At 43.6% G+C, this 14,746-nt stretch overlaps 1 protein-coding gene across 1 annotated transcript in view; it reads right to left on the minus strand.

The window, feature by feature from the left end:
• DISC1 (DISC1 scaffold protein) overlaps nt 1-14,746 on the minus strand; it is a 348,989-nt gene that overhangs the window by 224,621 nt on the left and 109,622 nt on the right. Inside the window, exons 5-6 of the mRNA XM_068547611.1 lie at nt 9,886-10,015; nt 1,215-1,441 (exon numbers count right to left, since the gene is read on the minus strand). Coding sequence (XP_068403712.1) covers nt 1,215-1,441; nt 9,886-10,015 — 357 coding nt within the window. The remainder of the gene's footprint in view (nt 1-1,214; nt 1,442-9,885; nt 10,016-14,746) is intronic.

Here is a 14,746-nt window from a genome sequence, read left to right on the forward strand (position 1 = left end):
TTCGATGGGCTGGATGGGGGGTGGTACATGTGTGAGAGGGGACAGCTACTCGCTAAATAGTCTAAAACACATTTGGAAGGCAGTTAGAAGGCTTCAGAAGACTGAAATCCCCGTGATAAAAACGACAGGCAGTAAGCATGGTAAAGCACTTGCTGCCACCCAGGCACCGTTATAGAAGCTTTATATGTATTAACTCAGTGCATCCTCAGAATAGCCCATCCCTCCCCCAATAATAAGTGGTTCCAGCTAATAAGCGGTTGAGTGAGGTAATCAGATGGTAGAGTCCACATTCTCAACCACTACAGGGGGTGACGTTTTCTTAAGTATCTTCTGCAGCATAATAACCAGGCAGAACTTCCATCCCCCTCACTGCTCTACACCCGCCGCACCTGCAGGTCTCACCACATCTGCGTGTTCATCCAGGCACGGCTCACTTTCTGTCTAACATGAGTAAGGGTGGGTTCTGTCTTTCGCCATAATAAGGTTACGACCTCCCCAAAGACAAGAGGTCCATGTGTATCTCTTGGGTCTCCCACGACGCAGAACACAAGGAAGGTTCTCCCTCTATAGCAAGTGGATAAGAAACTAGGGTTTGACGTAATGAACAGGAATTTAAGTATCAGTTTTGCCTCTTATTAATTGGAACTTTGGGCAAATTATTTGACCTTCTTAAACTCTCTTGTCCTCCTCTGTGAAATGGGTATAATAATAGAAGCAACTCATAGAGTAAAGCTTAGCACAGTGCCTGGCACGTAGTAAGACTCAGTAAATGTTAGTACCTTGAATAATAACTCATTCTTTCAGGCCATTGATTGAGTCTCCTCTCTACCAGATCCCCAGCCTCTCCTGTCCCCAGCTGACCATCCTCAGCAAAGGCTGGCATCCAAATCTCCAACCAATTGAGCTCCAGTAGATCTCAAAAGGGCAGGAAGTCACCCCTGGGGCGTTTGGAAATGGGAAAGGTCCATATCAGAATGGAGAGGAATAGTGGTATTTAGTGGGTTGGGTAGCCAGGGTGTAAAATATCCTGCGATGCGCAGGACTGCCCCACACCATGAAGAATTTTGCCACTCAAAATATCAACAGTGCTTCCCTTGAAAAAACAAAGCACTGCTTGGAAAAGGATTTATATATGCGGGACAGCAGACAAAATCAATCCCATAAACAGATCAACGAGATGAGCGATCCAAAATCAGTTAGGAAATCACCAGTACCTCCTGATGGTTTCAGGTGGCTCTGCACGGACGGGAATCTGCTCGGCCAAGGCCAGGGTGTCCTGCAAGGTCTTGCTGACCTCCTGCAGCTCGCCCAGGGACAGCCCTCCCACGAGGTCGCAGCCCTGCCACGGGAGGACCCACTCCTGCTCTTCTATTTCCCTTCTCAGCTGTTGATCTTTTGCGTCCAGCACAGACATCCTGGTTTGGAGGGCTTCGATTTCTTTCTGTAGAGAAGAGAGAGAGCAGATTTTGTAAATTCACCCTGCTCGTGGCAGCATGCGCTGCTGAGAATGAGTCCTTTCCATGAGAGTCCGCCATATGCATGAGAGCCGTGAAGTTGCCCTTTTGAAGCAGGCAGATTTTTGGAGGTTTGCTGAACTGGAAAAATCATGCCAGCTTTGTATTTCTGATTAGTTGGCATAAGGAGAAACATTCCCTCCCAAGCATGAAATAACTCCGGGTGGCGAGCCAAGAATTTAACTTGGAAGAAGCCAGCAAATATATAAACGACTTACTTCATTTCAGGTGACAGAGCTAGAACACAGGGCAGCAAACTTCATGGACCTGAGACACCAGTAAGCAGGTAACACGACCCACAGACCAAAAAAGAAAAGCAAACGAGGCTTGGCTGGTCTGTCCCCAAACATGCGAATTTACCATGTAGAGAAAGATTAGAAATCATATCCTCTTAAGTCTACAGGATTGCGAGAACAATGAGATACCGCAGATAGCACTCTGCTGTCTAGGTTCATAAAAATAGTAAATAAATTTAACTTCCACTAATACAACAAACCAAAATCCAAAGAATCGAGTATTGTCCAATCTTGAGGTCAATGGATAAAACAAGCAGCAGGTAACTGAATGCCCTCTGTGCATACAGTGTTATGGCAGCTAATCATCTCACTGACCATAGGATTCTGAATCTAAAAGGAGACTCTTTTAACTAACATACTCTCATGTTCCATGCACTGGTTTCCAGCTGATAAGAGCATAGCTCTAACCCTGGCTGTCCCCCCATCTCTCAACCACGTCCTCTCAGCCTCAAGGTACAGATCACCCACAGCTCTACCCACTGACCCCTCTTCCAGTAGGAGAGGAAGGACACACAGCAGGAGGTACTGAAGACCCACCCAAGACACCCTAAGAAAACAACAGCGTGTATCCCACTGGTCCAAGATTATGGTATTACTGACACTGTCTCCCATCTCACCTCCCTACTTCCAACCTTTGAATTCCCATCCCCTATTCTTTTCTTTTCTGTTTGTTTGCTTGGGGTTTTTTTAACTGTGGTAAGATACAGGTTAACATAAAATGTACCATCTTAACCATTTTTAAGCGTAATTCAGTGGCACTAAGTATATTCATATTGTTGTGCAACCATCACCACCATCCATCTCCAGAGCTCTTTACATCCCGCAAAACTGAAACTCTGTCCCCATTAAACACTGACCCCGCCATTCCCCCTGCCCCCAGGCTTGGTGGTCATCATTCTGCTTTCTGTCTCTAGAATCTAACTCTTCTGGGGACCTCGTATACGTGGAATCATACAATATTTGTCTTTCTGAGGCTAGCTCATTTCACTTAGTATAATGTCCTCAAGTTTCATCCATGCTGTAGCATGTTTCAGAATTTTCTTCCTTTTAAAGGCTGAATGATACTGCATGGTATGTATACCCCACATTTTGTTTATCCATTCATCTGTCGATGGATCCTTGGGTTGCTTCCACCTTTTGACTGTTGTGGATAATGCTGCTATGGAGATGTCTTTGAGGCTCTGCTTTCAGTTCTTTTGGGGCTTATACCCAGAAGAGAAATTGCTGAATCACATGGCAATTTTACTTTTAATTTTTTAAACAACCACCATCCTGTTTTCCACAGTGGCCCTCCACCCTATTCTCACACAGATGTCAAAGTGACTCTTTAAATTGTGGTCAATTACATAACTTCACTGCTTAAAAACCCCCCATGGCTCCCATTCCAGTCAGAGAAGAGCCCAAGACCTCACAAGGCCCTGCAAAGGCCCTCTCATCACTGACCTTCTCCTCTGCTGTTCTCCGCAATCCTGGCCTCCTGGCTGCCCTTTGAACACATGGGGCACACTCCCACTGCAGCCTTCGAGTGACTGCTCCCTCCATGGGGAACGTTCTTACTGGAGATTTCTGCAAGGCCCCCCCCCTTCCATCAAGCGTTCGCTTCAATCTCCCTTCTCAGTGAGTAGACTCCCCTACCCCAACACTCTGGTCCATGCACTACAGCTCTTACCACCCTCCAACATTCTAGGCATAGAATTTAGGCTTTTATTACGCTTGCCATTTCTTGTCTATCTCCCCACTCCCACCCCCACTAGGACATAAACTCCACAGGAACCCTGAGCATTGCAAACAGTACCTGGCATGCCATAGGCACTCAAAAATTCCTGCTGAATAAATGAATATCCACCTTCCCCCAGAGTTCTGCCACGAATGCTCCCTCCAAACACTAAGTATGTTCTGTACACTCTGATGTCATCAGGAACTGGGGAGACCTTCAACTGGTGAATATTGTTCAGAACGAAAAACCAGACTTCACATTTTCAGCTACCCGAACCTTGCAATGATGCCCACTGAATATGAAAGTGCCAGTTTCTCATCCACCAGAGGGCAGACAGCAGAAGCAAGAAGAACTACAATCCTGCAGCCTATGTAATGAAAACCACATTCACAGAAAGAGAGACATAATGAAAAGGCAGAGGACTACGTACCAGATGAAGGAACAAGATAAAACCCCAGAAAAACAACGAAATGAAGTGGAGATAGGCAACCTTCCAGAAAAAGAATTCAGAATAATGATAGTGAAGATGATCCAGGACCTCGGAAAAAGAATGGAGGCAAAGATCGAGAAGATAAAAGAAATGTTTAACAAAGACCTAGAAGAATTAAAGAACAAACACCTAAAACAATTAAAGAACAAACAAACAGAGATGAACAATACAATAACTGAACTGAAAAATACACTAGAAGGAATCAATAGCAGAATAACTGAGGCAGAAGAACGGATAAGTGACCTGGATGACAGAATGGTGGAATTCACTGCTGCGGAACAGAATAAAGAAAAAACAATGAAAAGAAATGAAGACAGCCTAAGAGACCACTGGGACAACATGAAATGCACCAGCATTCGCATTACAGGGGTCCCAGAAGGAGAAGAGAGAGGGAAAGGACCCAAGAAAATATTTGAAGAGATTATAGTCATAAACTTCCCTAACATGGGAAAGGAAATAGCCACCCAAGTCCAGGAAGCACAGAGAGTCCCAGGCAGGATAAATCAAGGAGTAACACAGCAAGACACATAATATTCAAATTGACAAAAATTAAAGACAAAGAAAAATTATTAAAAGCAACAAGGGAAAAAGGACAAATAACATACAAGGGAACTCCCATAAGGTTAACAGCTGATTTCTCAGCAAAAACTCTACAAGCCAGAAGGGAGTGGCATGATATATTTAAAGTGATGAAAGGGAAGAACCTACAACCAAGATTACTCTACCCGGCAAGGATCTCATTCAGATTCGACAGAGAAATCAAAAGCTTTATAGACAAGCAAAAGCTAAGAGAATTCAGCACCACCAAACCAGCTCTACAGCAAATGATAAAGGAACTTCTCTAAGGGCAAAACACAAGAGAAGAAAAGAACCTACAAAAACAAACCCAAAACAATTAAGAAAATGATAATAGGAACATACATATCGATAATTACCTTAAATGTGAATGGATTAAGTGCTCCAACCAAAAGACACAGGCTTGCTGAATGGCTACAAAAACAAGACCCATATATATGCTGTCTACAAGAGACCCACTTCAGACCTAGGGACACATACAGACTGAAAGTGAGGGGATAGGAAAAGATATTCCATGCAAATGGAAATCAAAAGAAAGCTGGAGTAGCAATACTCATATCAGATAAAATAGACTTTAAAATAAAGAATGGTACAAGAGACAAGGAAGGACACTATGTAATGATCGAGGGATCAATCCAAGAAGAAGGTATAACAATTATAAATATATATGCACCTAACAAAGGAGCACCTCAATACATAAGGCAAATGCTAACAGCTATAAAAACAGGAAATCAACAGTAACACAATAATAGCGGGGGACTTTAACACCTCACTTACACCAATGGACGGATCATCGAGACAGAAAATTAATAAGAAAACACAAGCTTTAAATGACACAATAGACCAGATAGATTTAATTGATATTTATAAGACATTCCATCTGAACACAGCAGATTACACTTTCTTCTCAAGTGTACACGGAACATTCTCCAGGTTAGATCACATCTTGGGTCACAGATCAAGCCTTGGTAAATTTAAGAAAACTGAAATCATATCAAGCATCTTTTCTGACCACAATGCTATGAGATTAGGAACCAATTACAGGGGGAAAAAAACCCGTAAAAAACACAAACACATGGAGGCTAAACAATACATTACTAAATAACCAAGAGATCACTGAAGAAATCAAAGAGGAAATCAAAAAATACCTAGAGACAAATGACGAGAACATGTTGATCCAAAACCTATGGGATGCAGCAAAAGCAGTTCTAAGAGGGAAGTTTAGAGCAATACAATCCTACCTCAAGAAACAAGAAAAATCTCAAACAATCTAACCTTACATCTAAAGGAACTAGAGAAAGAAGAACAAACAAAACCCAAAGTTAGTAGAAGGAAAGAAATCATAAAGATCAGAGCAGAAATAAATGAAATAGAAACAAAGAAAACAGTAGCAAAGATCAATAAAACTAAAAGCTGGTTCTTTGGGAAGATAAACAAAATTGATAAACCTTTCGCCAGACTCATCAAGAAAAAGAGGGAGAGGACTCAAATCAATAGAATCAGAAATGAAAAAGGAGAAGTTACAACGGACACCACAGAAATACAAAGCATCTTAAGGGACTATCACAAGCAACTCTTTGCCAATAAAATGGACAACCTGGAAGACATGGACAAATTCTTAGAAAGGTATAAGCTTCCAAGACTGAACCAGGAAGAAATAGAAAATATGAACAGACCAATCACAAGTAATGTAATTGAAACTGTGATTTAAAATCTGCCCAAAAAACATAGGCAGAACACTCTATGACATAAATCACAGCAAGACCCTTTTTGACCCACCTCCTAGAGAAATGGAAATAAAAACACAAATAAACAAATGGGACCTAATGAAACTTAAAAGCTTTTGCACAGCAAAGGAAACCATAAACAAGACGAAGACAACCCTCAGAATGGGAGAAAGTATTTGCAAATGAAGCAACAGACAAAGGATTAATCTCCAAAATTTACAAGCAGCTCATGCAGCTCCATATCAAAAGAACAAACAACCCAACCCAAAAATGGGCAGGAGACCTAAACAGACATTTCTCCAAAGAAGATATACAGATTGCCAACAAACCCATGAAAGGATGCTCAACATCACTAATCATTAGAGAAATGCAAATCAAAACTACAATGAGGTATCACCTCACACCAGTCAGAATGGCCATCATCAAAATATCTACCAACAATAAATGCTGGAGAGGGTGTGGAGAAAAGGGAACCCTCTTGCACTGTTGGTGAGAATGTAAATTGATATAGCCACTATGGAGAACAGTATGGAGGTTCCTTAAAAAACTAAAACTAGAACTACCATATGACCCAGCAATCCCACTACTGGGCATATACCCTGAGAAAACCACAACTCAGAAACAGTCATGTACCACAATGTTCATTGCAGCTCTATTTACAATAGCCAGGACATGGAAGCAACCTAAGTGTCTATCGACAGATGAATGGATAAAGAAGATGTGGCACATATATACAATGGAATATTACTCAGCCATAAAAAGAAACGAAATTGAGTTATTTGTAGTGAGGTGGATAGACCTAGAGACTGTTATACAGAGTGAAGTAAGTCAGAAAGAGAAAAACAAATACCGTATGCTAACACATATATATGGAATAAAAAATAAAATGGTTCTGAAGAACCTAGGGGCAGGACAGGAATAAAGATGCAGACATAGAGAATGGACTTGAGGACTCGGGGAGGGGGAAGGGTAAGCTGGGACGAAGTGAGAGTGGCATTGACATATATACACTACCAAATGTAAAATAGATAGCTAGTGGGAAGCAGCCGCATAGCACAGGGAGATGAGCTAGGTGCTTTGTGACCACCTAGAGGGGTGGGATAGGGAGGGTGGGAGGGAGATACAAGAGGGAGGAGATATGGGGATATATGTATATGTATAGCTGATTCACTTTGTTATAAAGCAGAAACTAACACACCATTGTAAAGCAATTATACTCCAATAAAGATGTTAAAAAAAGAAAATCTACCAACAAAGAAAAGTCCAGGACCAGATGGCTTCACAGGTGAATTCTATCAAACATTTAGAGAAGAGCTAACACCCATCCTTCTCAAACTCTTCCAAAAAATTGCAGAGGAAGGAACAGTCCCAAACGAATTCTACAAGGCCACCATCACCCTGATACCAAAGTCAGACAAAGATACTACAAAAAAAGAAAATTACAGACCAATATCACTGGTGAATATAGATGCAAAAATCCTCAACAAAATACTAGCAAACAGAATCCAACAACACATTGAAAGGATCATACACCACGATCAAGTGGGATTTATCCCAGGGATGCAAGGATTCTTTGATATACACAAATCAGTAAGTGTGATACACCATGTTAACAAATTGAGGAATAAAAACCATATAATCATCTCAATCGATGCAGAAAAAGCTTTTGACAAAATTCAACACCTATTTACGATAAAAACTCTCCAGAACTGGGCATAGAGGGAACTTACCTCAACATAATAAAGGCCATATATGACAAACCCACAGCCAACATCGTTCTCAGTGCTGAAAAACTGAAAGCATTTCCTCTAAGATCAGGAACAAGACAAGGATGTCCACTCTTGCCACTGTTATTCAACATAGTTTTGGAAGTCCTAGCCATGGCAATCAGAGAGGAAAAAGAAATAAAAGGAATACAAATTGGAAAAGAGGAAGTAAAACTGTCACTGTTTGCAGATGACATGATACTATACATAGAGAATCCTAAAGATGCCACCAGAAAACTACTAGAGCTCATCAATTAATTTGGTAAAGTTGCAGGATACAAAATTAATACACAGAAATCTCTTGCATTCCTATACACTAACAATGAAAGATCAGAAAGAGAAATTAAGGAAACAATCCCATTCACCATTGCAACAAAAAGAATAAAATACCTAGGAATAAACCTACCTAAGTAGGTAAAAGACCTGTACACGGAAAACTGTAAGACAGTGCTGAAAGAAATCAAAGATGACACAGACGGAGAGATATACCATGTTCTTGGATTGGAAGAACCAATATTGTGAAAATGACTATACTACCCAAAGCAATCTACAGATTCAATGCAATCCCTATCAAACTACCAATGGCACTTTTTACAGAACTAGAACAAAAAATCTTAGTTTGTATGGAAACACAAGAGACCCTGAATAGCCATAGCAATCTTGAGGGAAAAAAACGGAGGTGAAGGAATCAGACTCCCTGACTTAAGACTACACTACAAAGCTACGGTAATCAAAACAATATGGTACTGGCACAAAAACAGAAATATAGATCAATGGAACAGGATAGAAAACCCAGAGATAAACCTATGCACCTATGGTCAACTAATCTATGACAAAGGGGCCAAGGATATACAATGGAGAAAAGACAGTCTCTTCAATTAACAAAAAAAAAAAAGTGCCAGTTTATTGGAGAATATTTTCAAATAGAGACAATGTTTGCTTCCCTTTGCCACCTTGCTATTGTATGGACTTGGATGGCAAACTCAGATAATAAGAACACTCTGCATGAGACAGGGGCAGCGGGAGGGCTTCCAGTAACATGTCTGAGCCCCATTAACTTGTCTAAGGTCATTCAGCTGTTTGGAGCCTAAGTCAGCTCTTGGACTCAGTGTTAAAGCCCTCTGCTCTTTCCAGAAGTCAATGCTCCCCATTCCTGCCTCAAGGCCTCCAGGCTCAGGCAGGTGTGGACAGAGCTTCAGGGCTCCTTGTCTCTGGGGGACACTGTCGACTTCCAGAGCTCCTGGTTGCCTCCTGGCTGGAACTCAGGGCTGCACCAACGTTTCTAGCCCCTGATGATTCTCGGCCAACTTGCATCCACTGCTCTGGGCCAACCTGGAGCTCCCATGATGCCCCAGTCATTCCCAGTCTTTCCCAGTCCCGCCCACCTTGCCCAGTCCGCACTTACAGCTCTGCCTCCTGACAGGTGCTACTCACAGCCCCACCTGACAGCAATTTCCATAAAGCACTGCCACAGCTCAGATTTTTTTTCTGCCTTCTGAAAGAACCTTCTACAGGGCAAAATGAGAAGAGGTGACAAACTGGCCTGGCAGACAAGGAAACCATATTCAACAGGTAATGAGGAATAGCAAATACAGGCACACACACCGCCAAGCTTTCAACCCCTCATTTGTAATGAGACTCCCAGCAGGCCCCCTAGTCACCACCCTCCACTTTGTGCTTCCAGGTGGACAGCCAACGCTCTAATTGCTGCACTCAAGCAAAGCAAAGATTTGCTACTTTTGGCTCAAATGGATAAGAAAAATGCTGTCTTATTTCTAGAAGATTCTTCACCCGCTTACCTGTAACTGCTGCTTTTCTTGGAGAAGCCAGTCTCGCCTGGTGATGGACACAAGCAGGTTGTCCTGAGCGGTGGGTTCCAACATCTTCGGCTCCATTCTGAGCTGGGCTTGGGTGTCGTCACTGCCAGCTCTTAAAACAAAACATACATATTGGTACAGATATGGATGAGCTGAAATCCTCAGATCTACAAGAACGTTAATGGAAAGAAGGTCCACAAAGTGGCCCCCAGCGGCTCTCATCCTTAGGAGGGTCATAGGGATGAGGTCCCTAATGTAAGTTTTTGTTTTAATGACAATCTGTCGGGGCTTTGGCTGTTTCCCAGAGCCACCTTGCTTAATTGGACTGGGCACTGTCCAGCACCATAGCTATGCGTGTGGCTATCTGCGCTGAAAGTGTAAAATACACACCAGATTTTAAAGACTTAGTATGAAACAAAGAGAGCAAAATAGCTCATTAATGATATTTGCATTCATTACCTGTTGGGATGACAATGTTTTTGATATACTGGGTTAATTAAGTATACTTTAAAAATTAATTTTATTTGTTTTTTTCTTACTTTTTAAAAATGTGGCTACTAGAGCATTTAAAATCATGTATGTGGTTTGCATTATACATCATTGGACAGCTCTGCCTGGACCATCCAGAGCAAAATTCCAGGGCTGATCTTGGCTGTGGAGATGACAAAGAGGGTTGACTGATGCTTGGGTCAGAGATTCTCAGAAAAGGTTTGCAAAAAGACTGTCAAAAACCACTAAAAATCTGTTTGGCTCTTTCTCCCATGCTCGCAAGAGGTGGCATATTTGGTTGAAGCAACGCTGGTGAAGATGTGGCCCAGGCTGCCGCCTTATGTTGGTAGGTTGCCATTGCAGGATCCTTACAGGTGTTTCTCATCAAAGGATGACAAATCAATTTATAAGCAGTTACAGCAGTAAACAAGACTTGTCCCCTGCGCAGAGCAGAGGCAATGGATAAACTAAGGCCACGGACAAACGCTCCCCCCAGGGCTCAGACTTACTCACTGCAGGAGTGGAAAGGTAGAAGCCATGCTCCCACTTCCTACATCTTAACGTGGCCCTTACATTAACAACGGGGCCTACCAAGCACCACAGTGAAACAGCCCTAATATTCTTAGAAACAATGATAGAAAACATGTCACCTCAGCTTTTCTAAGTTAGAAAACAGTGGCCACAGAAAAGGGAGCCTTGCTTGCATTTCTGGGCCAGACACAGATTCAGACTCAATAATCTCGAAAGCTGCTTACTTAATATAACATACCGCGCAATTGAGAAGCTTATTTTAAGACTTGTTACTCTCTGTTTTGTGTGCATAAAAGCAAATCACAAGAGTAGTAGTAGTAGTAATAAAAAAATTTAACTGGTAATAACAAAATAATCCGGTATAATTGAGAATTTACTGTATGCCGGGTGTTATCAGTGTTGCCAACGAAGAAAGAGAGCATCAGGGAGATCTGAGCAACTTGCTCTGGTGTAACCAAGCAGGACCCTATGGGGCCTTCCCAGAGCAAGACTCCCCCTCCAGGTCCCCCGCCTGCCTTTCGTCTGTAGAAAAACTTTAGTCAAAGAATAAATTTAACTGGAGAAAAGAAAATGCAGAAAGAAAGGAAACTTTCAAGCAAGACAAAATAATAATGGTTTAGCCATTAAACAAAGAAGTCAAAAACCTTTTGTTCCTCCTCAAGGGCTATAGATAACATTCTGAGCCATGTCCTTTGAGCTGTTTGGCAGATACTGAAACCCTCACCAGGCAGAAGAAGTTAACTGTATGTTGCTCACAAGCATGCAGACCCCAGACCAGTTGGAACCAGAAGGTTGATGATGTTGACTCCCAGTTACCTCACCACCAACCAATCAGAAGAAGGTCCACGAGCTGATCACACACCCCACAACCCCCCTCCCTCACCCCATCTTTATAAACCTTTCCCTAAAAACCATCAGGGAGTTTGGGCCTTTTGAGCACTAGCTGCCTGGACTCCTTGCTTGGTGCCTGCAATAAACGCTGCACTTTTCTTCACCCCAACCTAGTGTCAGTAGACTGGCTTTCCTGGGTGTGGGCAAGCAGACCCAAGTCTGGCTCCATAACACTGGGTCACACAGAGAGCAAGAAGCAGAGGTGAGGAGTCCATCAAAGGGCCATCAGGCTGGTTGCCACTTTCCAGCCCTTCCCTGGACACCATACACCAGTCAGGCTTCAGCAAGAAGCCTGTAAACTCCTGTTTCTTCCTGGCTTCTAGCCACATGCCACCCACACCTGCTGGCTAAGTCCCCTTGCCCATGATCCAACACGGTCAGCTGAGAGTGACAGCTTCAGGGAGGTAGACGACCACGGTTTGAGCCCTAACTCCACCTTTTTCTAGCTATGTGTCCTTGGACTTACCAAACCTCTCTGAACCTCACCTCCCTCGTTTTTAAAATGAGGATAATGGTGATGCTGACGTCTTCCCTATATGGCTGATTACAGGGATCAAATGTATTCAACAGATGGCCACTGAGTGCCTACCCTGTGCAGGTCCTGCCCTCAGCCTGGGGCCATACGGGGACTCTGTCCTCGGGGAGCTGGCCGCTTCCCCCCCACCTCAATGTTGGCATCAGGAGACTGAACGTCCACTGGACACACCATCCTTTGTAATGAAGAGTAAAGATGAGATGTTTCTGAGGACCTTTCCATGTATCAGAAGGGGCGGGGGAGGTCCCTGGAAGGAAACCACCATCAGCTATTGTGGGAATGGAACCCACCTCCTCCCCTGGGCCCCTGAATCTCAGCCTGTCCACCCAGCCTCTCGCTCTGGACAGCGAACCTCAGCCTGTCCACCCAGCCTCTCGCTCTGGACAGCGAACCTCAGCCTGTCCACCCAGCCTCTCGCTCTGGACAGCGAACCTCAGCCTGTCCACCCAGCCTCTCGCTCTGGACAGCGAACCTCAGCCCATCTCGTGCTGCTGTCCCCAGGGCCCAGCACTGAGCAGGGCTTAGCAAATATTTACCGAGTGACTTCATGAGTCCATGGCCTAGAAAAATCCAGAAGCTGTTTATATTCAGCTTTCGATTGCATTAGATCATTTCTTCACACTAATTTATTTCCCAATTTGCTCTGCTTATGCAAATATTAAGAGTTTCCTGAATGTCCTAAATACATACCATCTGGGTCGGGATGGGAGTTAGTGAAGGGAATCAACACAGAATTGAAAATGAGCTGCAGGGAACTACAGGTGGGTAGCTGGGAATTCTCCTTATTATCGTTAATCACATTCATTACTTAATCCATAAGAAAAGCCCCTGTGATTCACCGAAACTCCTCTCTGTGTCTCTCAGACTTTGACTCTGGGTAGAGAAAGCCATACACAGATGGCTGAGTGGTGGCCCCAGGACAAAAGGCAGCTCAGGAATGAAGCCGGGGACCGGTTTCTATCTCAGCCCATCAGCCCTCAGAGCCACGCTCCCTCTGCCTCCTACAATGCTGTGCCCTTTATTTTAATAAACCCCAATGTGTAATCCCAAATGTCAGTGCAAATTAGCCTTGCTATAAACTAATCAGTATGGAAAACGAGCAAATCCCTCAGGGGCAAGAATTAAAAACACGTGGGTTGGAATGTTAGCACAGCACTCGGTGCCCACGGGGACTCGGGGTGTCTAGGACCACACTATCAGGCCCGGGTTTCATGCAGGCCCCCATCTGCCCAGTGCTGGAAGAATCCTGTCCTTTCTACTTTCGTCTTTTCCACCAATCACTTAAAGAAGGATAAAACCCATTTGTAAAATAAGATCCTACACCACTGAAAACAGTATAGATCCAAATTGCACAGGACAGCATATTGCATCCCAGGGATAACACGGACCACGTGACTTTTGTGAGTACAGAGTTCAGTAATATTGAGAAAATAATGACTCTCACCTAGGGGGAGGCGTTTCCTGAGAGTGTGCACCTGTGATGAACCCACCCGGCCACCTCCTCTCCAGCTGGCTCACTGGGCCCGGGGCCCTCCAGTGTGCTGCCTTTGCTTGGAGGACCGCCTTCGGGAACGTCTAGAGTGAGACAGGGCAGAGGGGAGCCCAGACATTCCACTGGCTGGGACATCCCATGCCAGAACGGCTCTTGGCAATCGCTGTGGTTTATACAGTTGTACATATAACACAGAGGGTACCTTTCCAGACAGGAATGACGGTCATCATGATGCCAGAAAAATTGCTATGTGGTGCCACTGCTGGAATCCTAGAGTCTTAATTGAGGAAAGAACCAAAACGGATGCTCTCATTTTCACAGTGAGGAAAACCACAGCTCAGATGACCACTTCCGGCAACAAGACTTGAGTAGGACCTTCTGAATACCTTCGCCAACTGCTGCTCTATATCGAGGACTATTCTATCAAATTTATGTCATCCGACGAATGTGTTTCCATCTCTCCCTCGTTGGGAAGATGGTGATAAGGAAGTGGTTTGGGCCAGTTACGCAATCAATGAAGTGTGCGTTAAATCTGGAAATAGCATTCCTAGCCAACAAACCATGTCATAAATGACTGAGGCCACTCTGACAGCACAATCGAACATTGTAGATTTGCCAGGGACAATGTAGGTAACTTTACAGTTCTTCCTTATATATCTGATTTGGGTCTAAAAGTAAGGAGAGTGGAGTAAAAGTCATACACCTTAGAAGAGTGGACATCATTGGTTTCTACGATCTTATCCCACATATAGAGATGACAGCCTTGCAGGAGGGGCACGTGGACATTTACTTGGGTTTATAATAACCACGCCCAATACAACAGGCTTCAGACAGACTTCAGCTGAATTTGAGCAAAGAGGATGACACAGGAGACCTTTATTTGGAAGTTTTATCTATAATCCACT

Source organism: Eschrichtius robustus, chromosome 7 (genome assembly GCF_028021215.1).
Source record: "Eschrichtius robustus isolate mEscRob2 chromosome 7, mEscRob2.pri, whole genome shotgun sequence".
In the NCBI taxonomy this organism is placed as follows: domain Eukaryota; kingdom Metazoa; phylum Chordata; class Mammalia; order Artiodactyla; family Eschrichtiidae; genus Eschrichtius; species Eschrichtius robustus.